Consider the following 27909-nt stretch of genomic DNA (forward strand, 5'->3'; position numbering starts at 1 on the left):
TCCGGATCCTTCGTTTTTTATGTCACAAGCAAGACTGAGCTGCCTGTGAGTGCAAGGGAGGCCCCAGCTAGGACACGTTGCTTGTTAAAAATAGCAATACCTGATTTCATGTCAATGTCCAACAAGGCCAGGAAGTGGAAATGTTCATTGCTATTCGCGAGGGGTCTGAAACCTTACCAAATATAACAAATTGGAAAGACTGATCCCTCCTGCTACGTCATCTTATTCTCAGGCAGGTCAGCTAAATTAAGTTAAAGTCACAGTAAAATGTGTTAATGAGGGCCAATAAATGGAGCCAAATCTATTTGTGGCTGTCCAAATGTATTTCTGACAGCGCAAATAAATGAATGTCTCGGAAACACTGATGAACTGACACTTTATTACATGTTATGAATATTATTGTACAACAAATATCTTTTTAAAAAAAAGGCCTTTTTACATCACAGTTGGAAAAATGCAATTACATGGGTACCAATTCATGCAGAAAACTGCCCTTTAAGTCTTCAATCTACACTACAATGATTCAAAACATCAATTTGTTGGTAACACGCAAAAACGATAAGAAAACTGCTATGGCTTTATATACATGAATGTTCCTTCACTCTGGCGTACTATTCGGTTTCATAGCAGACAAGAAGCATGAGGCCATCACAGCAATCACGCTTCTTCACAGGTCCTCATTCTGGGACTTGTCCACTGGAGTCACTGTTTGCATCAGTGTGTCAAACAAACCTGGGTTAGGGAAAATAAAATACTCATGTTTCAGGAGTGAAGGCATATTGGGAGCTTTGAACTCCTTGCAGCGGTGGTATGTGACCATTTCTGATATTCTTGTCCATCATGTGCGGAGGATGACCATCGTAAGAAGTCCTACAAAAATACAATATAGATGCATTATTTTTCCCCAATTGCAACTCATTTCAGTCCTTACTAATCTTTCAAATACACAAAAAAAATGAGGGGTTTTAACGCACCAAGAACATAAGCAGCTACAAGTTTCTTGTTAACACTTAAGTGGAGGTAGACAGGCACAGTAGATTCTTGCTCCCCCAGGGTTGGGAGCATGAGGGCAGCCACACACACCAGCCCCAGCAGCACCGTCAACAGACTTGGTCCTCCTGTAACAGGACGGCTCTCTGCAAGACACAACAAAGCATATCCCAAATTTGACTAAATTTTGGCCACATGATCAAGCACTAAACAATTTAATTTGAGACATAAATGTGTGATATTTGACCATGTGGATCAGTGTTCCTAACAGCTCTCAGTATTCTACACCATTGCATACTACAACACTATTAATGGTTTTATTTTTATGAGGACATATATTCCTATTAAAATCTATTTTAGATTCCCAGCAAAAACTGTTTGGTAAACATAATAGCTTGTAGTCTAATACTAGATGAGGCTGCTTTAGTTTAGACATGTTCTTGTAAGCGCTTAATGAACATTTGTCTCTATCTAGTGGCTATTTTTGGTCCTACCTGTTTGAAAAACGGTCTGTTCAAAAAACTCGCTGTCTGCCAGCTGCTCTTTGACCCTGCGTTCATCATCGTGTGAGCGTTGGCTGCTCAGCTCCTGCGAGGCTGAGGGACGCAACGTGGCCGTGACCTCTTTACGACCCAGAGCTTTCCGCTGACTCTGCTCCGACACCTGCAGGCGGAACTTGTCGTACACGCCATAATGACACGGCCGCACATCTCTGTGTCGGATTACTCTGCAACACAACACACACAAACCAAACTGCTTTTTCTTTGACTAAATGTCAAACTCTAAATTTGACATACATATGCTATATAGGTTGTCATATATTTACAAGAAGCATTAGAGAAACAATGTTTTTATTGTACAGTGAACCAATGCCCCAATAACCCAAACTAGCCATTTCTTGCACATTTGCTTTTGACTTTGGACGAATTAGAATGAACAATAAAGGATTATTTATTTTCTTCTATTTGTGCATTTTTTCATAGTTTTTATGTAATTTTTCTGTGCTAATCTTTTTTCCAGTGGCTAACAAAAACATGTCAGTTGCTCTGCTAGAATCCAGGTTAATGCCATGCTTTCATTTTGAAGCTTACTTTGCCCTGAACAGGAAGTCACTGTGTTCACATTTTAATGCTGTGTAATTAAACAGTGGTTATTTCACTGTTGTCGTTTTATGCTGCTTAGTGATAATGACATTACCAATACTACAACACATGTCCATTACCGCACCCATTTTTATAGAAACTATCCGCTTGGGTTTCATGTTTCATATCGGCAAAAGCGGTCTGATTTAAGCGGGTGGCACTGTCATGCCATGCTTTTATATTAAAGCTTACTTTGCACTTAAAAGGTTACTGTGTGTATGTTTAATGCTGTAGAATTGGACATTCGTAATGTCACTGTCATTTCAGGATGCTTAGTGATAATGATTAAAAGTTGAATAAACTACAACACAGGTCGGCATAAATAGTGCCATTTTCAGATAAATTATTCTTTTGGGCCTCAAATTCATGTTGACGCCTACTTTGGCAGGCACTTTTTAGGCCATGTCCACACGAACACGGATAATTTGTAAACGCATACGTTTAAGCCTCTGGTCCACACGCAAACACATACCTTTGTTCTTAAAAACACAGACTTGCAAACGCTGGCCAAAGTGAAGTGTTTCAAAACTCTCCGCTCAGCATACACGTGTACACTACTCAAACGAACATTTGTACTTGCCTGATGACGTCACGGTTGAGCGCTGTTATTTCCAAAGCTCAACAACACTGCCTTGCTGGCTTTAAACACACTATAAGATGACTTACTATATGTTTGAATGCAAACGTGCTGCAATTATTACTCTACATTGATATGTAAAACATTTTCAAAAACTCATCAAAATGGGCTTTGAGACAATTGCCATCGGACCTCCAGCTGATGGGACAACTTTGATAAGCAAGACTTTTTGCTTTGTGTCATACGAAACACTAACCCCTGAACCTTAACCCAGAACCCATTATATCATGTTTGTAATCATTTTTTTATCATTTTTTATCAACAGATCAAACATTTAAATTATGCGTGTTGGTTGCATTTGTGCCAATGAAGCTGGGTGTAAATGTGCGACTAAACGAAAAACATGTTGCTTCTTCTTATTAATGTTAAAGACAATGTTCACTTCATGGCACATATATTGATATACTGATGACTAAATGCGTTATAATTCCATAAGAGTTTTACAGCGGCACACACATGTCCGTGCGCTTTAGGCACTTAACTATTCCAAGAGGTTTTCGTAGTATGTGCTGATTTTACAAATAATGTACACTTCACTGCACATGTAATATATCACCCTGCTGCTGATTAAACATGTTATAAGTTTACGAGCGTTAGGTTTTAGCAGCACAGGCATGGTGTATGCACGCTTTTGGCAGTGAAAAAAGATTCATAATGTTCCCATGAGGTCTGTGTAAGTGCAGGCCGGTTTTAAAGATAATGTAAATGCCATTGTAAGTCTGGTATATCAAAATAAACATAATAAACAGATGTAATGCCACAAAGTCAGCTGCGGCTGCTTTTCCGGGCTTCTGATTGGACCAAATGTGCATGACAGCAGGTGCATATGTGTTTGTGTATAGACATAGACAGTTTTGAAACTACACTCATGTCGGTAGATATTGTTTTAACCTCGAATATGCGTTTTTTAAAACTATCCGTGTTTGTGTGGACATGGCCTTAGTAATAATAATGCCGATCAGGGTTTTATGCTGCTAATTTCAATGATCCATGTGTGACACCAAACAATACCAATACAGATCACATGTATTAACTGTAAATGTTCCTATATATTCATGGTAAGTGATACTGAAAGTCTAACAATATTTACACAAGCTCCTTAGTTTCTTGTAAAACATACAAATATTTCAGCAAAACAAAGTCAATAGTACACAAATAAAACAAAAAACACAATTTACTGCTCTTTTAAATTCTTTGGTTTTGCCCTCAAAGTCCTCCTGTGTCCAGGGAATTATTCTCTAAATGTGTAAACATTTTGATGACATAAAAATATCGACCTAATCACTTTAGTATCAATCATATACTGATACCAATTTATGGATCAAACTGCTTTCTTACATGTCGTGTACTGACTGCTGACACACCAGTTGTCATATTATCCTCTCTCTCAACTCTCATTATTCTACCCCTTACATTCTGCCGCAACGAGCTTCCATCTTCACTTAAAACTTTACTAAGCACGTAATTTTTGTGTTGTTTAAAGTTAGCTTAGCTGTGAGCTTTGCTCTTGGTGTTTAACATGTTTAGCCTTGTCCTCCAGTGACTCCAGTACTTACGATATTAAGCAATGTAGTTTAATTGGGGCGGTATTGCTCGGTTGGTAGAGTGGCAGTGCCAGCAACTTAAAGGTTCCAGGTTCGATCCCTGCTTCCACCATCCTAGTCACTGTCGTTGTGTCCTTGGGCAAGACACTTTACCCACCTGCTCCCAGTGCCACCCACACTGGTTTAAATGTAGCTTAGATATTGGGTTTCACTATGTAAAAGCGCTTTGAGTCACTAGAGAACAGCGCTATATAAATATAATTCACAATTCACTTAATTGCTGTAATGGAGGTGATTATTATTAAGGGTATCGGCTCCACAATGTGTATGAACACACATAAATAGCTGCTAGCTTGTCAGCCAGGGGACTAAAAATAAATAAAGTCTCAGCCAGAGTAGATCAGCATTACTCTGCAATGGCGATAATATTTTTTCATTAAAATCGTCCAATACGGGTCGGAGGCCGATCGATAGTCCCATGTCTAATAATAAGAACACAATGCACCAACAGATTGGTTGTCGACATAAGTGGGTTCAACTGCAGTAGTTTGCACTGATGTACAAACTGCTCTGCATTAAACTGATATTTTGTTAAATGTTCCCCTCAATGGTTAGAATCAGTTATCATGGTCCTTAACTGCAGTTGTACATGGCCGTGGCCTACAAATACATGAAAGTACATGAATATTATACTTTGTCACTCACATGTCCACACAACACTGCGGTTTGACAGCTCCAATGGCGTCCACCACAGTGTACTTGTTTGGCGCTGTACACAGCACTTGGGGGACAGAAGGAAATACAACTTAATCGAGTTGAATAAGTCAAGTGCGTGTGCCGTTTTGTCTACTGACCTTTGAACTTGAGGGCAAATTCATAGGGGTTGTAGAGGGTGAGCACCTGTTTGTGAGACGTCTGCTCATCTGCGTAGAAGACGAGCTCAGTGGGGAACACGAAGACGGGAAGGTTTCCTTCCACCAGCTCAGGCTGTCGATGCTGCTGCTGCATTGGCCCCAGCTGAGCTCTCCTCCGTCCCCGTCCACAGTCTGCCAGCCCCCCACCTTCCCGCGCGCCACAAGCTATGGCGTCAACTTCCCTTTAGAAGAATGCACTTGTGGCTTCTATGGCATGGTACTGCGGAGACACAAGATTGTCTTGTCATTACTATTTACTCCACTCGAACTTCAAAATACTGTCAAAATCAGAGGTCCCCAAACTTTTTGACTCGGGGGCCGCATTTGGGTTAAAAAAATGTGGCCGGGGGCCAGGCTGTGTGTGTGTATATATATATATATATATATATATATACATTGTCTTTATAATCCGTTTTGTCATTTAACATCAATTAACATTGATGTTCATCAACATTTAACATTGTCACGTTATCGATGGGAAAATTCATTTTTAGACAATATGATTTGCCTGAGCGACTAGGAGACACCAAGAGTAACAAGCGGTAGAAAAGGGATTAGAAAGGAAAGATTTTTAAAAAATTAAAAAACTTTTTTTTTAAATTTGGGACTTCCTGTGGGCTGGATTTTGGATGCTGGGGGGCCGGATCCGGCCCGCGGGCCGTAGTTTAGGGACCCCTGGTCAAAATGGACAGCACATGCTTTAGTTTAAAACCTCTCAGCCAATAAATGTAGAAATGGAATCATGACAACAATATTATTCCTTTTGAAACAGCCTTACACATCACCTTACATGCAATTATTTCCTATATTTTGGAAGTGGCCTGCTCTTGTATTTACCGTACATCTTATTTTTCATCATCTCAACTTACTATTTTCTATTGTCTTTCATTTTGTTGAACTGCACAATAAAGTATTCCCATGACAACAAAGCCATTGTACTCAATGCTAATAATAATAATAATAATTTAAAAAATATAAGTTAAAGTACCAGTGGTTGTCACACACACACTAGGTGTGGCGAAATTATTCTCTGCATTTGACCCATCCCCTTGTTCCACGCCCTGGGAGGTGAGGGGAGCAGTGAGCAGCAGCGGTGGCTGCGCCCGGTAATCATTTTTGTTGATTTAACCCCCAATTCCAACCCTTGATGCTGAGTGCCAAGCAGGGAGGTAATGGGTCCCATTTTTATAGTCTTTGGTATGACTCGGTCGGGGTTTGAACTCACAACCTACCGATCTCAAGGCGGACACTCTAACCACTAGGCCATATAAATGAAAGTTTTAAAATTTGTGTATGGTAATACCAAATCACATTACCTAATTGTACTATACATTGTTCCATTATATTTCTACCCTGCCATCTACTTGAATGCTGTATTAGAAACAGGCTGTGGTTAAATTGACACCTCTCTGAAAGAGTAAAGGACAGTGTGTTATTTTTCATTTATAAAATATTTGTTTTAAATGTTGAATTCATCTATTTTTTTTAAATATTAGATTCCTTCAAACTGTTTAGGTTACTCCTCCACATCGAGAGGAGCCAGATGAGGTGGTTCGGGCTTCTGGTCAGGATGCCACCCGAACGCCTCCCTAGGGAGGTGTTTAGGGCACGTCCAACCGGTAGGAGGCCACGGGAAAGACCCAGGACACGTTGGGAAGACTATGTCTCCCGGCTGGCCTGGGAACGCCTAGGGATCCCCCGGGAAGAGCTGGATGAAGTGGTTGGGGAGAGCGAAGTCTGGGCTTCCCTGCTTAGGCTGCTGCCCCCGCGACCTGACCTCGGATAAGCGGAAGAAGATGGATGGATGGATGTTTAGGTTACATAAATGTATGTTTGTGAAATTAAGTGTAAATTTCTTAAGTAAGAAAAAACTGCAATGTACTTTAATAATTTTCTAGGATTAAAACAGTGAATTTCTGTTTCAGGTGTTCAATTTCAACATGGGTTCTATATAAAAAGGAAATACAGATGTTATTTAGACATTTTTAACTTTCTTTTTTTTAGACTGCGTCTGTGTGTTTTGACTGTAACATAACTTTTTGTGTAGTTGTCCGTGTGTCTGAAGAGGTTGCAATAAGTGGGACCGAATCATATGTCTCATGTTTCGTGGCACAGTCGAAGAAAACAACGTTCCTCCACATGGTAATGTGTTCACATGTGCTGTTGCGACACTTTGTTCCCCACCAACACACAGAAGCACTCAAAACCATGTTCATGATTCACGTTGAAACCAACAGTCACGTGACTCTCTAGGCTATTTCATGCAATAATGTGTTGTTGGGTAGCTAAAGTGCAAAGTAATCATGGATGCTAGTAAAGTCAACATAGCTAAGAAGCCCGTGTGCTGATGACTTTAAACTGGTTGTTTCACAAAGACTGTGCTTACACACATCCAATATCAATCGCTTATTAATGACAACTACTTTAAATCCGCTGACATAATATTTTAAGCGTGTTACATTGTTATAATACTGTAGCTAACGCGCTAGCACGCTAGGTTAACCAAAATCCTATCTGATAGCTTGTGTAAAGTGTCTCCGCGCTGTGTCATGTCGGACCGTTTAATTACTCCAACAAGATGACACGAAAGCGACAATGTACCTTTCGTTGAATGTCGATTACACCAGCGGAGGCAATTGCCGTCCCGAACCCACCCTGTTGTTGCTGGGTTTTTTTCTTTTGTCAATAAGGGGCTGCTGCAGACCTCGCAATGCATGCTGGGATGTCAAATCCAGAACGTGCACGACGTCAACTCAACGACTTCACATCAATCGTGATCAATCATGTCACTACGGTCATGTTTACAAACACATTCCTAACTGGTATTGGTACAAATATGATGTACAAGATGCTTGAGTGAATAGTTTTATTTGTAGTTGTTTTTGTTTTGTTTTATTTAACATGACGAGTTTAAGCAAATGCTATGCTAAAACTAGCATACAAACACACGTGTATTTAAACTGTTGTAATGCTATTGTTATTGATAAGTTGTCGGTTCTTTATCAAATTAAACATAGTTTTATTATATTATAAAATGGTCTTTGAAGAAAAACACAAGGTATATCATGGACAAATACTGTGAAGCTTAGCTAGAGCATATGTGTGACAATAATATCGTATAGGTGACCAACTACATGGCAACCGGATGTTTTAACTTGGGGACAGATTCTAATACCGATCGACGATACCACGGGCGTATCAGCAGAGGTTTGATACTTGTGTGATTACGTCAATATTTCTGATACATATGAGTTTTTGTTGTGTTCTAATACTGTATAATGTAAGTCACAAATGTCAAACGAAAGACCCACGGGCCAGATTTGGCCCGCCACATCATATTATGTGGCTCGCGAAAACCTGGAAATAATGTGTGTTGTGAAGTACTTCATCTTTTCTTACTAAATGTATTTGTTAAAAAAAAAACATTCTGCATGCAATTGCATATCTTTTAACTTTAATATTACTGTATGTAATAATGAAACTAGATATTATACAATCATATAATTAAAATACAATGTTTTTGTTAAAATAATTTAATATCTGCTTGGCTTATGATTTCAAAGCAAGTTATGCATCAAATTGCACACTGTGAAAATTACAGTAGATTTTATGGAAAAATTCTGGCATCTGAGTTTTTTACAGTAATCAACTTTCATCCATTTTGTACCGCTTATCCCATTTGGGGTCGCGGGGGGTGCTGGAGCCTATCTCAACTACAATTTTTTTGATTGATTCATTGAAACTTGTATTAGTATATTGCACAGTACAGTACATATTCTGTACAATTGACCACTAAATGGTAACACCCGAATACGTTTTTCAACTTGTTTAAGTCGGGGTCCACGTTAATCAATTCATGGTACACCCTGGACAAGTCGCCACCTCATCGCAGGGCCAACACAGATAGACAACATTCACACACTAGGGCCCATTTAGTGTTGCCAATCAACCTATCCCCAGGTGCATATCTTTGGAAGTGGGAGGAAGTACCGTTTTTCCACATACACTACACTATAAAAACAACAACCGTGCCGTTGCATGAATTTTACCATTTTTGCATTCCATTTAATTTAATTCCATTTATTAATTTTTTTATATGCTGTAAAAAAAACCACTGCACATTTTACGGTAACATTCTGGCGACGGAGCTACCAATTTGTTTACTGTAAAAGCTAAATATTTTATATATATATATATATATATATATATATATATATATATATATATATATATATATATATATATATATATATATATTGACTGACATATTGACTTCAATGTCAATGTGGCCCTCAATGAAAACAAGGTTGACATGCCTAATGTAAGTCATTTTATGCTATAGTCTTAACAAACTGAGGGATACTGTACAAGAGGGCTTTGGATGATTTTATTGGTAGCCGATAATGGTTTTACTTTTTTTTTTTCAAATAATTGTACGTAATCCGATCGATACCAAGTAGTTACAGGGACAGTATCGGTCATGCCAATGTTCATACGTATTCTTCAAATTCAAGATAATTGAATTATTACTTTTATGATATTAATACAATTGATTAATTATTTCCTAATGCAATTTCAAGGAAAATATATCGGTATCGGCCTTGTATATACCTGGTATTAGCTCGATATCAAAACTCGCAGGCTCGGCTGTGCCTCATGTTTACACACGAACCATGACGCCGACCTCGTTGCTGCTCGTTTATATAGATTCTACGCGAAAGAGGCGTGTCCATTGCCCGCCCCACCGAGCCAATGGCGTTGCAGAGGAGGGAAGGGGCGTTCCTTTCGTTCGGGAGCAGAAGTTGAAGAGCGCGAGCTGAGACAGAGCACTGGAAAGGCGGATAGAGGGAGGGCTGAGGCAACGGCCCTCTTCTGGAGGGGGGGCTTATTATAACAAATATATACACACATGTGTGAACTGCTTGGCCGTACTGTAGGTCATATGTGGCTAACAGTTAATTTAGACAAGCATTCAAGAGCGGCTTTACATTTAAAATGCCTATTTTAGTTTTTCTGTTAGACACGTCCGCCTCTATGAATCAGCGCACTTATTTGGGTACGACGTATCTGGACATTGCTAAAGGCGCGGTTGAGGTCTTTATGAAGGTAACGAATGCTTTTACCCGGACTTTTTTCTAGAAAGTGCTTTGGTGCTCCTAGGGTTCCTTGGGCGGAATCGGTCGAAATTAATATATGTTGTTTTGGTTTTCCTTTTTTTGACAGCTGCGTGCCCGAGACCCGGCTAGTAGAGGCGACAGGTACATGCTAGTTACATTCGATGAGCCACCATACGGAGTGAAGGTAATTAGCAACTGATACAATTGTTACATTTTCCAGGCCAACTGGTTTTTTTTCTGTAAGTGGAATTTTATTGTTGCCGGCTGTCGGTGGCTTCCTGATAGCAAAAAAGCGGCAATTTATTTGTCGGAGCTATCCGCAGAAGCAGAGCAGCACTGCCTCCTCACATCCAGCGGACATTTTGCTTTTGTGTAGAGAAAAGTCTGGGGCGTTGAGATGGAGGCGTAGAAATATATTAGCCCCCGTGACGTCATATTTTCCTCGCAGTTCACTCTCCGTATTGGCCGCGGAGCCTGCCCGTCATCATTAGCCCCGCCCCTTGTCCTATTCGTGTGTTACCATTGGCCCAACATGAGGTGAAAGTTGATAAACCTCCTTCTCGAGATGTGTGTGCGCGGTGGAACAATATATGATGATTTATTTTTTATTGCCCATACTGCGAGGACTGTGTTTCAGCACATAATCACACCCACCCCCTCCCAAACTGTATCCCTCTCAGACGCCCACACATGTTATATATCTTTTTAGGGACTCATCTTTGTTGACAGTCAAATGAATGTCTGGCTGTCTCCTTACTCATTTACACTTGGATCAGAATTTGAATAAATATAGTGCTATAATAAATAAAGCAATATTACATGTTGATGCAACCTGTGAGTGACACCCTACAATAATTCCAGAGCCCCTTTGCTATCTTGTTGACTTGTTTTGTAACCTGCCACCTGACTCTGGTCATTTTCATGCCAGGTGATTAATACCCATCCTATTTGTATAGCACCAACTCAAAGGGAGACTGACCTTAATACACATTAAAATGAAGAAAATAGCAAAGAATGTATCCAAACCAAACTACTTTGATCACATTATACTGGAGTATTGTGCCCCATTATTCTGTATTTGTAACAACATTTTAAAATACAGGTTGAAAGTAAAAAATTCCACCAAGTGCCTATGAAGTGATTCTTGTCCAAGCCATAACTATTATATTATGTAGTCACGTTTACTTGTCATACTTGAAAGCTGGGTTGTTCTATACAGTGTACTTCACTGCACCTTCACGAAAGATTCATCTTGCAGCTATATAAGCTACACGGCCACTTCCTTATGACTTCAATGAATACAACACGTCTTCATGTAAACATTTACTGTGTCACATTGAGATGATGTGCCTTAATCTGGATAGGCCACACAGTCTGCGCTTTAGTGTCTTGTTGCAACTGATGTGTTCAATGTCTTGGGGTTTTCTCAGTTTTCTTTGGCACCATTGAAAGTGAAATGAGGCAAGTTGAGGTCTTAAAGCGGCTGTAATGCTTTGACCGTCCTTCCAGTATTGTCATTGTTTACTATACTATACAATCAGCACTAAAATATTAGATGATTATGAGAGGATGTCCATGGTAATGACTTTTCATACATGATCAATCAGCCACTCCTTTTCTATAAGGTGGCATAGGGTCCTTGAATAGTCCTCAGAAGGACATTTTCGGAGGGTGTAATGAAATACATTGTCACGTTTTTTTTTTTTATAGCAAAGCATTTTTATTTCTGTGATGTTGTGGATTTTTCATAATACTACAATAGTACTGTATTCCTTAGATGCCCTCTTATCTGTTTTCTAATTTTACAACCTATATTTGTGTTTGTAATATGCTGACATATGTACCTGTTAAATTTATACCATAATATTATCATTATGTCTGTATCCTGATACATCATCAATCATCATAGTTATTCATTTATGTGCTCCATTGCTAAATTTGAACACGCCCTCCTTTTTGGCATGTTGTCTAAGACCAAGGGTGGGCAACCCATAACTCGTCAGCCTTCTTGTTGTGTCTTTTTTTAAACACACAGTTCTATAATTTCTGACTTTACGTGAGGCTGAGTCCTGGCTTGTGATTATGAGTGTGAGGAAGGCACGGAAAAGAGAACAGGAGTCGCTATGTGTATAAACAAGAAACTAGAGAGGTGAATTCCTTGGCCTTCACTGCCAACAATGCTGTGTGTTTGATATGTGGAGAGAAATGAGCAAATACTAAAAGATGTAATGTTGAAAGACATTTTTAAAACAAGCGCCTAGCATTTCCTGAAAAGGTAGTAATATCTATGAAAAAAGTGCTGCAAAAATAATCAAATGATTAGATTAGAAAAAACTGCTTCGATATATATTCTGTTGCTTCGATGAATTGTTTAATGAGTGCTACTAATAATTGATAAAATCCAGAACTCAAATTATGCGGCTATAGTTTCCACACGGCCGCTGCAATAGAGAGCATATGAGAGCGATGGTGTGTGGGTGCTGTGATATTTGTGGCGGCAAACAGCAGAGTTTTTCAATAACATATTGCATCATTTTCGGTTGTATTATTTTGTTAAACCTATTATTATTAATATTAAATTCTTCTAAATTCCTGGATTTTACTTAAATTTACTGTTAATAGTTGGTTACTTTCTGTTGTAATGTGGTTCTATCTACACATGTTAAAATGTAATAAGCATTTACTCTTCTGTTGGTTGGATACTTTTCATTAGTTTTGGATGATACTACAAATTTGGGTATTGATCCAATACCAAGTAGTTACAGGGGCAGTATCAGTCATACCAATGTTCATACAAATTTTCAAGATAATTGAATGATTACTTATTTGATATTAATTTAATATTTTAATTATTTCCTACTGCAGCATTTACTTTGATTTAAATGCTTTGGTTTTTGCCCTTAAAGTTCTGTGTCCAGGGACTAATTTACTACATTTGTAAACAATAACAAAAATAAAAAAATATTAATCTAGCCACAGTAGTAACGACCATATACTGATACTATACTTAGTATTGTCATGGTCGATAATGGTATTGAGCCGCCCAACTTTGTTTGCATTCAAGAGCTCATGCTTGTGGTTAGTAGTGGTAGTGTTCTTCTCGTCCTCCAGTGATAATGTTACTCGTAAGACACTTAGTTTATTTGACACCATAGACTTAGGAGTGTGGCTTCGCACTGTGGCAGGACATTAGTAGCTAGTGAAAATGCTTAGTGCGTTGAGGGCGCCTTCGTTTTCTTTTCGATGTCAAATTTGCAGGACACAGCTAGAGTGTGTCATCAACATGCATTGTCACAATGTAACGATAGTATTAAAAGCTCTATCGCATATCGTCTATATCGCGCAACCCTACTGCACACATGTTAAGAGTGTAATTGAAATGTTGATAAAGTGCATTTATTAGAAAAAAAAAAAGAATGTTATAGCAAACATATATTTTTTAAATTATTTCAACTATTTGCTATTTTCCTTAAAATACGCATTGAGCCTTTAGTGTAAAGAGTTTTGTTATTTGATGACTCGATTATTCGAACAATCTACTCAATACTCGATTATTAAAATAATCCATTGCTGCAGTCCTATTTGAAAGTAGACCTTCATGCACTTTTCTTTGTTGTATTCTGTTTTTGTAACAGGTAAAATTAAAAATGAAAAAAGTTTATAGGCTGTTATATTTTGTGGTTTTAGACTATTTTTGTTTTGTAGAAAAGCTGGCAAAAAAAACTCTTGATAGTAAAGGTTTCTGAACCTGTGCATGACATATGCACACTGGTTAAAAAAAGTGCCACACGCTCTATCTAGTACACTTAATTTTTTAGTAGTACTCAATTATATCACTGAGATACTTTTGTGTGTAATTTATGCATACCAAAACACTCTTTTGTACAACTGTTTCAGGATGACTGTCTTTATAGTTACAGTAAAAGAGGTGAAAATAAAATGCATTTCACATAATTTATTTTTATCATTTAATCTCATTTTATCATCAGCATTGCAGGTTTTAGTAAGCCTGTGTTATGCTGTGCTTTCTATACAGTACACTGATTACATTCATTAATAGTGCAAGTCTGCTCTCACATTTTAAAATCCAAGATGCAACATTTGTTTTTCTTCCTCTCTTTGCTTGCTTATGCTGTATGTGCCGGCTCTGTGCATGAAGGATTATGATGAAGGACAAGGTTTCACTGCTCTGATTATGCAGTTACACAGGCAATAAATTGTTGATAGAGAAGGAGAGAGCGGCTGGTGGGTGGGAAAAAAATGAACATTTTCTGTAGTCTGAATTATTGAGTGCAATCTCGGCACTATACTGTATGTTTACTAGTACTAGTAAAATGGCAACCATGATAAAATGGCAACCAAGGTAATCAATAAGGTCAACCGACGAACGAGATTTCTATATAGAATCTCCTCTCTGGTCAACAAAAGCACCATGAGGATTCTGGCGGGAACTCTCGTTCAACCCTTTTTCGATTACGCATGCACCTCCTGGTACCCTAGCACCTCCAAAACCCTCAAATCTAAACTCCAAACATCTCAGAACAAGCTAGTCAGATTACTTCTAGACCTCCATCCCAGATCCCACCTCACTCCTACCCACTTCTCCAAAGTGGGCTGGCTCAGGGTGGAGGACAGAGTAAAACAACTTGCACTGAGCCTAGTCTATAAAATCCGCTACACCTCCCTGATACCGAAGTACATGTCAAACTACTTCCTTAACGTAGTAGATGACCGCCATAACCACAACACCAGGGGGAGCTCCACAAACCACGTTAAACCCAGATTCCGATCTAACAAAGGTCTTAACTCAATCTCTTTCTATGCCACATCAATGTGGAATGTGCTCCCAACAGGTATAAAAGAAAGGGCATCTCTATCCTCCTTCAAAACCGCAATAAAAGTACACCTCCAGGCAGCTACAACCCTACTCTAACACCCTCCCCGGATTGTTAATAATCCAATGTTCACAATCAAATGCAGATACTTTTTCTTATGCCTTCTGAGCTCTCTCTCTCTCTCTCTCTCTCTCTCTCTCTCTCTCTCTCTCTCTCTCTCTCTCTCTCTCTCTCTCTCTCTTTCTCTCTTCTTTCTCTCTCTCTCTCTCTCTCTCTCTCTCTCTCTCTCTCTCTCTCTCTCTCTCTCCTCTCTCTCTCTCTCTCTCTCTCTCTCTCTCTCTCTCTATGTCCACTACTTGCTGTACATATCCTACCAAGTCAGACCTACACTGTTCCAATATCCATTTCTCTGTTCTCAATTGTTGATGACTAATAATAATCAACCAAACCTACCCCCCCCCCCTCGATTGTAAATAATGAAATGTGATTATTTTGTGTCATGACTGTATTATGATGATAGTATATATCTGAGAGTATATATCTGTATCATGAATCAATTTAAGTGGACCCCGACTTAAACAAGTTGAAAAACTTATTCGGGTGTTACCATTTAGTGGTCAATTGTACGGAATATGTACTTCACTGTGCAACCTACTAATAAAAGTCTCAATCAATCAATCAAACAAAGCGTGAACGTCTGTGTTAGTTCTTTACTGCGCTGTGGCTTGAATGAGCTAATATCAAACATGCAGCAGCAACAAGGTTCCACCCAGATCCTGGTTTTGGAACTTAGATACAAAATACTACCTTGTGACAATTTTCTGTAAAAACATTAGATCTTTACTGCCTCTCCCTTTTTGACATGGGAAGCAGTTGAATAAGCTTGCAGGTCATCCTTAGATTAAGCATGAAGCTGCAGCACTGAATTACTTGACCTTACTGGAGGAAAGTCTAAGAGCAGTTCCACACCCACATCCTCTCCAGTGGGACTCTTCACAGAGAACAGGCAGCAGTGGGAGTTGTATTATTGGACGCTCCCATAGAATATGAGGCACTTCGGTGTGGATCAGCTGTCTTCTTTTGCAGACCTGATTTGTAAAGATACAACATGTCTTATATTATTTCTTCTGCGTTGAACGCTGTGTTCACTGTTTTCTAGCACTTCAGATAACATTATAGGGATTTATTTGCTGTGTTTCTTTCAGGCAGGCTGGAAGGAGAATCACGCCACCTTCATGTGTGAGCTGAAGAACCTGCAAGCGTCCGGGTTGACCACATTAGGCCACGCTCTCCGCACAGCGTTCGACCTGCTTAACCTCAACCGCCTTGTCTCAGGCATAGACAATTACGGACAGGTACAGTAGGTGGTGCCAGTGTTATTTTCTGCAGTGTTTTAGTTACTTTAGCAGACGCTTTAAGGATAAGTATATAGCTAGAACAGCCTAATCAAGTTTATTCAATGTAATTTTATTTAAAAAAATGTCATTATAAAATTGGCATTTTTTTTGTTAATTTCTTATAAATTGTCCATTTAGATCAGGGGTTTCCAACCTTTTTTTCTTTTGAGAGATACTTTAACTAAATAAAAATGGCACATGGATACTTATTTTTTATACATTTATTTTCATAGCAATTTCAACCTAATCAAAGGGAATAAGCATATTTTGCCAGTGCATTAACAAAATGTTGGTATCCCTAATTCACATTTTGTATCAAAAATGTTTGTTCATCTACATCTTATATTTATGTTAAAGGTGTCCTGTACGCCTTTTTCATTTCATATACGATACCGATATTGAAGCCTTGAGTGTTGGCTGATACCGATATTAATTTGATACCATATCAGCAGGAATCATAGACCATACTTGTATTATTTTTTGTGTGGAATGTTAGAAAAGGTTTGATCAAGTAAAATTAATCAGAGAACAATGTTAGGTATAAAGACAAAAACTTAATAACACAGTTATGCTTTTGAAGGAGCATTAGTTTGTTTTGACAACTCCTATTGGTCACAAAATTTAATTAAATTCAAGGTATGACGCAGGAAGTTGAATGATGCAGACACATTTATTACTCAATACTTTCTAATAATTTTCTGTCTTGGATACTTTGGATGTGTAAGTAATATGTGACTATTAATATTATTTTATACTTGTTTATATTGGCAAATGCCAATGTCAATTACGACTTCTTATTATGTAAGTCTAGTTTGTGTGCTCAACTGTTGTGTAGCTTACCATGAATTGATTAACGTGGACCCCGACTTAAACAAGTTGAAAAACTTATTCGGGTGTTACCATTTAGTGGTCAATTGTACGGAATATGTACTGTACTGTGCAATCTACTAATAAAAGTTTCAATCAATCAATCAAAGCTGCCAGCTCCCGTAGCCTATATAGCCTACCATGTTTACCTTGTGTAAACAATTTCACAAAAATACAACTTGTGTGATTTTTAGAAGACATTTAGATGTTATTGTTAGCTTTGCACAAGTAAACACTGCTTGTATCGGAGCTTGTATCTGAGATTTTAATTGTAAACCGATATCATCTGATACTTGTTTTTTTTTGCTTATATTGGATTGGGACTCCCCTAATTTTATTATGCATTTGTTTCTAGTGCAGGTTTTTTAATCACTTTATGAGCTACTATGACAGAAGAAAAATGTTATGTTTTTATAATAATAATGATAATAATAATTGTTATTTAGAAGCATTTTTCTAAAAACTCAAGACATTTTACATTTTACAGGGCGGCGTAGCTCAGGTAGTAGAGCGGCCGTGCCAGTAACTTGAGGGTTCAAAGTTTGATCCCTGCTTCCACCATCCTAGTCTCTGCCATTGTATCCTTGGGCAAGACACTTTACCCACCTGCTCCCAGCGCCATTGTAGCTTAAGTCTTTGAGTCTCTCGAGAAAAGTACTATATAAATATAATTCACTTCACTACATTCAGCCATAAAAGTAAAATAAATTGAATATATGCATAGCAATGAATACAGAAAAATCAGTGATTAACTTAAAAATAGAAAAGCATTGAATAAAATCAAAGCATTAGAGATCAAAAGCTGTTTAAAAAGGTGTATTTTGGCATTATATATTAGGAAGCAGCGGCGTGTATCCACTCAACAGTGGGTCATTGTCTTCATACAATTTTTGGTATTTTGTCATTAAATAGAGCCATCGTTTCTGAATTGAACAGTCATAAAATTACTGAGTTTCATCAAATATTCTTTCACCCTTTAGTGAGCTACTCAAGATCAGCTGAAAAGTTAGTAATTGGAGACCCCTGTTTTATATTGTATTTATCTGTAAATACATTCAATCAGTTTATGGGCTACATGCATCCTCTCACTGACCACAACATTAAGTACACCTGTATAATTTCACCAAACACACAATAGAACAGCTGCAAAAAAAAGTTGTCTTTACAAAAAATTATATTGATCAGTTTTAAATTAAACTATTAGTTCATTTTACAGTAATTGTAATAATTGTGAGTACAGCGATGGAAAACTGTACTGCGTTATGGGACTTGAGAGCTGTATGTAGTATTTTGTTTACCTTACAAACTGTAACAACAATTTTATTATTTCTATGACACTCACAGGAAAACTGAATTATATTTCCTAATAGAGCGCCCCAGTGGCTTTATTTACTAAATTGAAAATCGTGGGTGCCTATTACGGGTTTGGTATTTATTAGAAAAAAATGGCTTTTTTCAGCAATGCATTATTGTTTTAATATTCATATGTTCATTGTTATTTATTGGTATCACCACCTGTTTATTTATTCAAGTGGAGGGCTTAACCATGGGGGAGGGGGTGTTATAACAAAGTTTCATATTTGTCTATGTTTATGTAGTTTTTATGGACACTGCAGGAAATTAACTTTTATCTTAAGTGTCTGAAAAGTCCAGAAGAAGTTGCTACATTTGTTGCTGGTTGCCTTTTAAAAAAAATAAAACTCCAGAGGGGTGTGAATACTTACTACTAGATATATCAACAAAGTTGCTAAGTTGGCAAAACTGATCCCCCCCTGCTGCATTTTTTTATTCTATGGCAAACCAGGTGCATATAAGGTGTGTTAGGAAACAGAGTCAAGATGTCATCTACCAAATCTATCTGTGGAGGGCTGCACAAATAAATACATGTATGGCAAACAGTACACATGTGTCTTTAGTAATAGTTAGATATAAAGCATACCATTTTGAAAAGTGCTCACACATCAATGTAGACTTTGCTTGAGTGAAGGATTTGATGGCCATAACAAAGCGTGTAGTTATTCATCAGAGACATCTAATCCACTACTCCATCTGGCTTCATGTTCTCAACTCGTCTCTCATATGGATTCCTCTGTGAGTCGGCACGGGTGGATTACTCTACTGAAGTAGTGACACCAGTTCTCCAGTGTGTAAATCTCCTTAAGTATTCTCTCTGTGATGCAGTAAGACAAGGCTGACCTCTATCGTGCAGCAGTGGCGGCCTGGGTCTCATACGAGCAACACAAAAAAAGCAATCATTTTTAATGGACGGATCCTGACAACAACAAGCGTTCACTGTCTGATTTTTATTGTTTGCATGATGCTAATGTATTATTCATTATTGTTGGAGAAGTCTGCCTCAGTGCTGGATGTTTCAAGCTGTTTTGTGTGTTCTTTCTCCAAATCTTCAATAAGTGTGAATGTGAATGAATGTTTTTCTGCTGGGACAAGTTCCAGCTTCCCATTGACCATGACAAGAATAAACAGTACAGAAAACTGATGGATTGTTAAGTTGCTAATGATTGCTGTTTTCTCCGCAGGGCCGTAACCCTTTCTTCCTTGAGCCATCTGTGATCATCACAATCACTGATGGCAACAAACTCACACACAGCTCGGGGGTCCCAGACGAGGTGGAGAATTGCATTGCTATTTTCTTGATGACGTCAGCTGTTCATAAATTATGTTCTTAATCTACCTTGCACTTTTATTCTGCCCCTGTGCAGCTCCACCTGCCTCTAAACTCGCCTCTGGCTGGCAGCGAGCTGACCAAAGAGCCCTTCCGCTGGGACCAGAGACTGTTTGCGCTGGTGCTTCGCCTCCCAGGAGCAGCAACGGCAGACAACGAGCAGCTTGGTAGCGTCCCCACTGATGAGTCTGCCATCACCCAAATGTGTGAAGTCACAGGAGGTTTGACATTCTCTTCTAAATATGCTTAAGTAATATTTACTGTAAATATGTAAAATCTGAACTTTTTTTGTGTTAGTAACACAAGTTTCTGTTTTTGTCTCAGGGCGCTCATACTGCGTGCGAACGCAGAGAATGCTGAACCAGTGTCTGGAGTCTCTAGTCCAAAAAGTTCAAAGTGGTGTAGTCATTAATTTTGAGAAAACTGGGCCAGATCCGCCTTTTGTAGGCGAAGGTGAGTTCCTCAGCAATGCACAATAAATCTGATAATCACTGTGAAAACACGCAATCAGTGTAAAGATTGAATCCTATTGTGTACTGCAGACAATGTACAACATAAGAGTTTTAGATAAAGAGTTGTGGGTGATAATTATTGTAGATAATATGGACACCCTGGGAGATACAAAGAGAGCAAAAAACTTGAAAACAAATACAACTTAACCTCCTGTGCCTTTTTTTTTTTTGATTTTTCTGTCACAAACAAAACAGCTAGGGATGGGTATTGTTTACTTAATATTTGATACTTGTACCAAATTGGTACTTTAAAAACAGTGGCCAAACCGGTACTTAAAAAAAAAAAAGCATTCACATTTTTGTAAAATAAAAAACACTGCCTCCAGACTAATAATGGAAATACCTAAGTAAAGCATTCAAAAATAAGAAATACAATCTACAACGGGTTGTCATAATTATTGAATGTGCAAAAAAAACACTTGGTGAGTTGCAATGTTTGATACTCACAATTCCGGGTATTTGTGAATGCAACTTTGCTCGCTGTAATCATCATTGGTGCATAATGAGGAAGTGCTGTGTTGTTGTTCTGGCTACTAGATAGTGATGTTATAAGGGCTGCTTTTGACATGTTAATGGGGAACTATACTTTTTTTTGGAATGTTGCCTTTCCAGCTAAATAGTAAATAAATGTGATCAAAAGTCAGCTTAGAATGGAACCTATAGGAGTCTCTCTATTCTGCTTATAAAGCACTCTAAAAACATCCAAACTCCCCCATCAAGGTTTTATATCCACACTAAGTATATTTGTAATGTAGTAATAAGCACATTTATAATACCATGTAATATTTCAGTGGCGGGCCGTGCGTTTCCCACCTAGGCCTTCAGTGATGTCCGACTTCAATGATTACCTCTCAAAATACCATCATCAATCAATCAATTTTTACTTATATAGCCATAAATCACGAGTGTCTCAAAGGGCTGCATGTGACATCAATGATGTCACCACATGACCATTGCTGGAGAAATACTATCCAGAAACACATTTACACACTACTGCGCATTGTACAAAACGGGTTATTTTCTGGCGCATTTAAAAATCAATAAACCTGCATCAGCACTTAAAACATATCTTATGTAGTACTGTCAAAATTTATGGTATTTAAAAAAAAAAAATTTTTGTCATAAAGAAATACAATCATGTGTGCTTACGGGCTGTATCCCTGCAGACTGTATTGATCTATATTGATATATAATGTATATATTGTGTTTTTTATGTTGATTTAATAAAAAAATAAAAACAATTTTTTTTTTTTTAATTTCTTGTGTCCGCGGCCCGGTGGTTGGGGACCACTGATCTAGAAGGCCTTACTGACAACAACACGTGATCTGATTGGCTATTGCAACTGTCTATCACTGTGTTTCCCCGTTCGCTTACAGCGCACGGACGCCCGCGATGCTGATTCTGAAGGCTCTAGGCAGATTTGGTACAGCATGGCAACATAAGCTAGCTGAATTCTGATTGGATAAAAACTCTTTAAACTAAAAACAACAGCATGTAAGGAGCATAATATGACATGAAGAGAATATGAATACTTTTAGATATTTAGGGAAAGTAAATAAAAAATGACTTTTATCTTTAATTATGATAATGATTTCCGGTTATGTTAGGCCAGCAGAGAAGGCCTTGCTAGCCCTGGCGGCACACCACTGTAATATTTACGTGTTTTGATAATTTTAAGCATACACGGCGCATTAATTTCTAAAATGCATCAAAAACAATCGCTTTTTTTTCATTTTAACATCTTTGATTACTACTCACTGCAGACTTCATGAGAGCCAAAAAACATAATAAAATATCACTTACTGTACAATGCCTGCTGTCATTAGGATGCAGACTGATTGGATGTTGATATATTCCCGTTTAGATGAAGAATGACTCAAAATTCTCGCGGAGAAAAAGGTGGGTGAAACCAAGCGTCTTTTTGTGTCTTTCTCGCCATTTCCGGGTCTAAAATGAATGCAAAAGTTGGCAAATTTGTAGGATTATGTCCTCATCCTTCTACTATCCAGATGAGAGACATTATTTATGATATAGAATACACTTCCACAAGAACAGATGATGTCAATATAGCGGCAACACGCTTTATGCTCTCTGTGACAATGCGCTGCTAAAAATAGTTTGTCTGCTTTAGCACTTATAATAACAATATACTAATGTACTTGGTTAAAAAATTCAGGTCACGAAATGTAAATGGAGTATTGTTGCCGCTTTGTTTTATTCGGAGGGCTTTATTGGTGAAAAAGAGGACCTCCCATTGGCTCCATTGTAAGTGGACTTTTATTTATGTTTATTTACAAGTGAGAATGTATTAAAAAAAATACATCCGTCATCCTGTCTCTCATAATGATTGTGAACGATAGGCAAAATTTCCAAAAAAAAAATTGCAGTTCCTCTTTAAGGTTGGAAATAAAAATGTATAAAGAGCGTCAGACTCTGTGTGCTTCTGTCAGGACGCTACACTACTTACAAGACGTTACTTGTACAATATCACCTTCAAGCACTTGTTGCAGGTTGCTGAGTCTGCATTGATTGAGCACCAATATGAGGCATCAATGGCTACTTGTTTTTTTCACTTTGGTTACTGTTGTTTACGTCAGCACAAGTGCCCATCACTGCCCACAGCTGCTTGCAATGTTGGACAAGCTAGTTTGAAAATATACAACATATGTACATAACATTCACAAGATAGAAATAATAATACAGAAGTAGCTAGTAGTACAGTAGTAATAATACATAACAGCCAAACATCTCTACTGACTAAATGAAGGACACAAAATCATCTCCCCTCCTTTCATTCCACTGAACATATTGCTATGTAATTTCTTGTCTGTTCAGTCAGTCAAGTTTTTTTCTTTGTGAACATGGCACACAGCAATCTCAGGCGGAGCTACCAGTTCCTCTTTACGACCCATCCATCCATCCATTTTCTACAGCTTGTCCCTTTCGGGGTCGCGGGGCGTGCTGGAGCCAATCCCAGCTGCACCCGGGGGGAAGGCGGCGTACACCCTGAAAAAGTTGCCACCTCATCGCAGGGCCAACACAGATAGACAGACAGAATTAACACTCACATTCACACACTAGGGCCACTTTAGTGTTGCCAATCAACCTATCCCCAGGTGCATGTCTTTGGAGGTGGGAGGAAGCCGGAGTACCCAGAGGGAACGCACGCAGTCAGGGGGAGAACATGAAAACTCCACACAGGGGATCAAACCCAGGACCTTCGTATTGTGAGGCACATGCACTAACCCCAGTTACACCGAGCTTCCCCCTCTTCATGACCCCGATTACAATAATGACATTTTTTTTTACCTGAATAGCACGTAAACACCGGACTCTACACGTACTACAATGTGAATTAGTTTAAAGAACATTTGAGACACTCTGATTTAGGGCTATATAAGTAAACATTGATTGATTGATTTTCATTTGGGTGTGACGGCTCGATTGCACCATAATTCTGTATCCCCCATGCACAAATCTGTGGGAAAGTTGTGTGCAGTTCGTATTTTCCTTAACGGTGCCATTTTACAATGAAAGGAGAACCATTGTTCCAGAAATGTCCGTTTGAAATGTCCTTAACAGCCAAATAGCATGCTATATTTTGACTAAACAATGTCCTCTCCTGTTTTGTAGAGAACTCTGAGTCTAGTCGTTCTGTGTCGTCCTTCAGCCCACAGTTGTGGCATAGCTGCCACAAACTCATCTACGTGCGTCCCAATCCAAAGACAGGGGTGCCAGTTGGGCACTGGCCCGTTCCAGAGTCCTTCTGGCCGGACCAGAACTCTCCTACGCTGGTAAGCAGAGATTAGGATACTTTGTCTTGTTTTGGAATTTGTCTGTTGATGAACCATCTGACAAGAACTAGTTTGTCATTGATTTCCAGCTCATCGAATATTGTTTTGTGTTGTTTTTAACAATATCAATCAAATTGAGCGTCAGTTTCTTTGTAAAGGCAGCTCTTGTGTTCTTATTGCTGTGACCTGTAAATGTAAATTAACGCCGGGTTAATATCCTGTTTCCAGCCGCCCCGGACTGCTCATCCGGTGGTGCGTTTCTCCTGTGTAGACTGCGAGCCCATGGTGATAGACAAGCTTCCGTTTGACAAATATGAACTGGAGCCTTCTCCTCTCACTCAGTACATTCTGGAAAGGAAGTCTCCACACATGTGCTGGCAGGTCAATATCCACAACACATACCTCTCATACCTCTTTTGATCCTCATGATTCAACGCACAAATACTTGACTTCATATGAAAAGATAACACATCTTCTTTCCTCAGGTGTTTGTTAACAGCAGCGGGAAGCAGAATGACCTGGGCCAACCCTTTGGTTACCTTAAAGCCAGCACCACTCTCACATGTGTCAACCTCTTTGTCATGCCTTACAATTACCCCGTGCTCCTCCCACTCCTCGGTGAGACATACAACGTTGTATTATGATGTGTGGTGTGAAGCCATTATCAATCTGACAGTAAATAAGGTTAATATTAGCTGCTCCTCACCCTCTCCATTGTTTTTGCTCCAGATGACTTGTTCAAAGTGCACAAACTAAAACCAAACCTTAAGTGGCGACAAGCCTTCGAGATGTACCTGAAGACCATGCCTCCGTACTTCCTTTTAGTAAGTCACTATCACTTCTCCTACAGCCTTTTTCAACACCTCGGGCATTGAAATTGTTCTTCTTGCTATCTTTTGACAGCCTTTAAAAAAGGCTCTGAGAATGATGGGTGCGCCTAATTTAATCGGAGACAGCATGGACTGTGGTCTGAGTTACAGTGTCATCTCCTATCTGAAGAAGCTCAGCCAGCAGGTAAACACACCAGACGGCCACCACTCCATGTTCTTGCATGCCACTTGTGTGAACGCTGTGGAAGGAATGTGGTTGACCATTTTAGTGTTCGTGAAGCCCAGAACTAAAGTTTGAAACCCAATGTCCAACACTTATTCTCGTAGTAGGCTAATGAACATCTGATTTTCAAATTTAGAATCATCTTTGCCCGTATGGAGTAGATCTTTGATGATGAGCGGCTGACTTATGGGAAGTGGGGAGGGAGGATGAGCCACTGTTATACAGTGTTCCCGACAGGAGTGCAATTTATTTGTGGTTGCGTGCTGCATAGTTGGCCATGGTGCATATGAATGTAAAAAAAAATATTTGTAATAATATATTTATATTTAAAGTGGTGCTGTTTTGAACTTTGATTAATCATTATTAATCCCAGGTTATTACTTGCTTGCATGATTAAAATAACCTAAAAAATAGACCAATATTTAGACAAATACAATTTTATTGTCAGAATGTCATACAGGAAAACAAATGTTTATGTTTTATTTGAATGCACGCCATTTATTTGCTCAAAACTTGGTAATAGTTTTATTTAAATTTCAGTCAGGTTGCGCTTTGAAGTAAAATTTGCCAGCAAGTGAAGTGTGAGTTAGTGAAGTGAATTATATTTATATAGCGCTTTTTCACTCGTGACTCAAAGTGTTTTACATAGAAAAAAACAATTATATACATTTAAGCTACCTTTACACCAGTGTGGGTGGCACTGGGAGCAAAGTGGGTAAGGTGTCTTGCCTGTGAACCCCACAAATATACAGATCTAATTTGCAACTTTTTCCACCTGAGAAAGGCTTAAAAGCACAGATAAATAATCATGGCAGAAATTGGATGTGTTAATAAGATCCTCAGAGCGGCCCAGCTAGGATCGGCTTTAGGTATGGTGGACGTAGAGAAAACAACCAAACTTGACTATCCAAGTAGTAAACGTCGCAACCAAGGTTTCCTTTACCATAGAGAGATCGTGAGGGGGGTTTTCTATCCGAGTGAACTGGCTGAAGCTGCACCCTGGCGACATACGCCTGGGTGCAGGGTGCAGCTCAGGGTGCCCTGATTGGTCCCAGGTTCCTCATTTCAGTACATCCTCCCAAGCCACCCAAGGGGCTTTAGGTACTCATCTCGCTTTCCTCTCATGAACACAAGAGGAGGTTTCTACTATGCTACCCACTAAATACAGCAACAAATTCAGTGAAGGTCCAAATGTATTTGTGGTGGCCTACAGCAAAATAAATAAATGTATGTACTACGTACCTTGGACAGAGAAGTGAAAAGAAAGCATTAATCAAGTGTTTTTCTTGCCATCACCGCCACCCTTTTGTGATACTCACACAAACAAAATCCAAAAAAAGAGCAAAACAGAGTTTTGGAGTCCATCATATGAAAATTTAGTTTCCTGACAACTTGATCATGGCTGACAGCAGTACTCTGGATTTCCCTGGCTGCCGTCTTAGTACAGTGTAGTGGTACATGCTGATGACTTTCATGCAGTTGGCGCCTGTTTGATAACACTGGATAACAAAAGTTATCCCGTGGTACTCTCCAGTGCCGTTCACAGGCCCTTGTAAATAAGAAAAATTGTGACAGCAAGAACCTCCCACGTTAAAACCGAGCCAGTTTTTGATGGAAGATGCCATTAAACAAAACTGAATGTGACCTTACCTTAGGCACATGTTCCAATGGTCCATCCTGGCTGTTCTTTAGTAGGCTGGATGAGTGGGCTAATAAATAAATTACTTGAGTTGTAAAATGTCGTGTTTTCCTCTTGTTCTTTAAGGCAAAGATAGAGTCAGAGCGATTAATTGTGTCTGTGGGAAAGAAGGCTCCCCCGGAAACCGGCATAAGGGTGAAGAACCACTCCAGCTCGCTGTCTCTGGCCCACCGGCGAGACTTGAAACAGCTACTTCAGGGAATCACTGGGGAGGTTCCGCTTCGCATGGTGGACATCAATGTCAAAGAATTTGCAGGCTTCCAGATCGCCCTGCTCAACAAGGTGGGTGGAGGATGACGAGGACATTTCTTCATGTTAGATGTGTTACTAGAAAATATAACTACAGACATCGCGTTCACAGGACGTAAAACCTCAAGCTTACCGAAATGCCTACGACATCCCAAGGCGGAACCTTTTAGATCAGCTTACTCGAATGCGCTCTAACCTACTGAGGACATCACAAAAACTAATCCGAGGGCAAGATGAAGGTATTGATCACCATGATGTCGCAACAATCCACTCAGATTTACGTCCAATGAGTTATTCATTCCTGTGTGTGTCACTGCTGTTAGATTACCTGCACAGTATTCCAGTGGCTCAGATGGGAAACTACCAGGAGTACCTGAAGATGATGCCGTCTCCTCTGAGAGAGATCGACCCAGATCAACCTAAACGTTTGCACACGTTTGGGAACCCTTTCAAGCAGGATAAGAAGGTATACAAC

General features: G+C 39.0%; 2 protein-coding genes across 5 annotated transcripts in view; one reads left to right on the forward strand and one right to left on the reverse strand.

Annotated features, from left to right (window-relative positions):
- ints6l (integrator complex subunit 6 like) overlaps positions 1-27909 on the forward strand; it is a 173105-nt gene that overhangs the window by 134524 nt on the left and 10672 nt on the right. The window contains exons 1-14 of one of the 4 annotated variants that reach the window (XM_062045438.1): positions 9985-10333; positions 10451-10528; positions 16385-16534; positions 19981-20070; positions 20164-20347; positions 20451-20579; positions 24273-24433; positions 24662-24814; positions 24919-25051; positions 25163-25257; positions 25337-25447; positions 27252-27467; positions 27547-27673; positions 27758-27900. In XM_062045438.1, coding sequence (XP_061901422.1) covers positions 10223-10333; positions 10451-10528; positions 16385-16534; positions 19981-20070; positions 20164-20347; positions 20451-20579; positions 24273-24433; positions 24662-24814; positions 24919-25051; positions 25163-25257; positions 25337-25447; positions 27252-27467; positions 27547-27673; positions 27758-27900 — 1881 coding nt within the window. In that variant the 5' untranslated portion in view covers positions 9985-10222. Of the gene's footprint in view, positions 1-9984; positions 10334-10450; positions 10529-16384; positions 16535-19980; positions 20071-20163; positions 20348-20450; positions 20580-24272; positions 24434-24661; positions 24815-24918; positions 25052-25162; positions 25258-25336; positions 25448-27251; positions 27468-27546; positions 27674-27757; positions 27901-27909 lie in introns of those variants that run through there. The other 3 variants (XM_062045437.1, XM_062045439.1, XM_062045440.1) reach the window with 3 other exon arrangements.
- mospd1 (motile sperm domain containing 1) lies at positions 359-7952 on the reverse strand. The gene is made up of 6 exons (XM_062045436.1): positions 7829-7952; positions 5168-5447; positions 5019-5094; positions 1485-1717; positions 975-1136; positions 359-870 (listed from the first exon to the last, which is right to left on the reverse strand). The coding sequence occupies exons 2-6, from the start codon at positions 5319-5321 to the stop codon at positions 839-841; spliced, it is 657 nt and encodes a 218-aa protein (XP_061901420.1). The 5' UTR covers positions 5322-5447; positions 7829-7952; the 3' UTR covers positions 359-838.

The sequence above is a fragment of the Entelurus aequoreus genome, linkage group LG04 (assembly GCF_033978785.1).
Source record: "Entelurus aequoreus isolate RoL-2023_Sb linkage group LG04, RoL_Eaeq_v1.1, whole genome shotgun sequence".
Classification (NCBI taxonomy): Eukaryota; Metazoa; Chordata; class Actinopteri; order Syngnathiformes; family Syngnathidae; genus Entelurus; species Entelurus aequoreus.

Coding starts and splice junctions, on each gene's coding strand:
- mospd1 (XM_062045436.1), bottom strand. CDS start 5,321: ATGCAGCAGCAGCATCGACAGCCTGAGCTGGTGGAAGGAAACCTTCCC. Junction 5,095..5,167: donor ATTTGCCCTCAAGTTCAAAG/GTCAGTAGACAA, acceptor CTGTCCCCCAAG/TGCTGTGTACAGCGCCAAAC. Junction 871..974: donor TGTAGCTGCTTATGTTCTTG/GTGCGTTAAAAC, acceptor GTATTTTTGTAG/GACTTCTTACGATGGTCATC.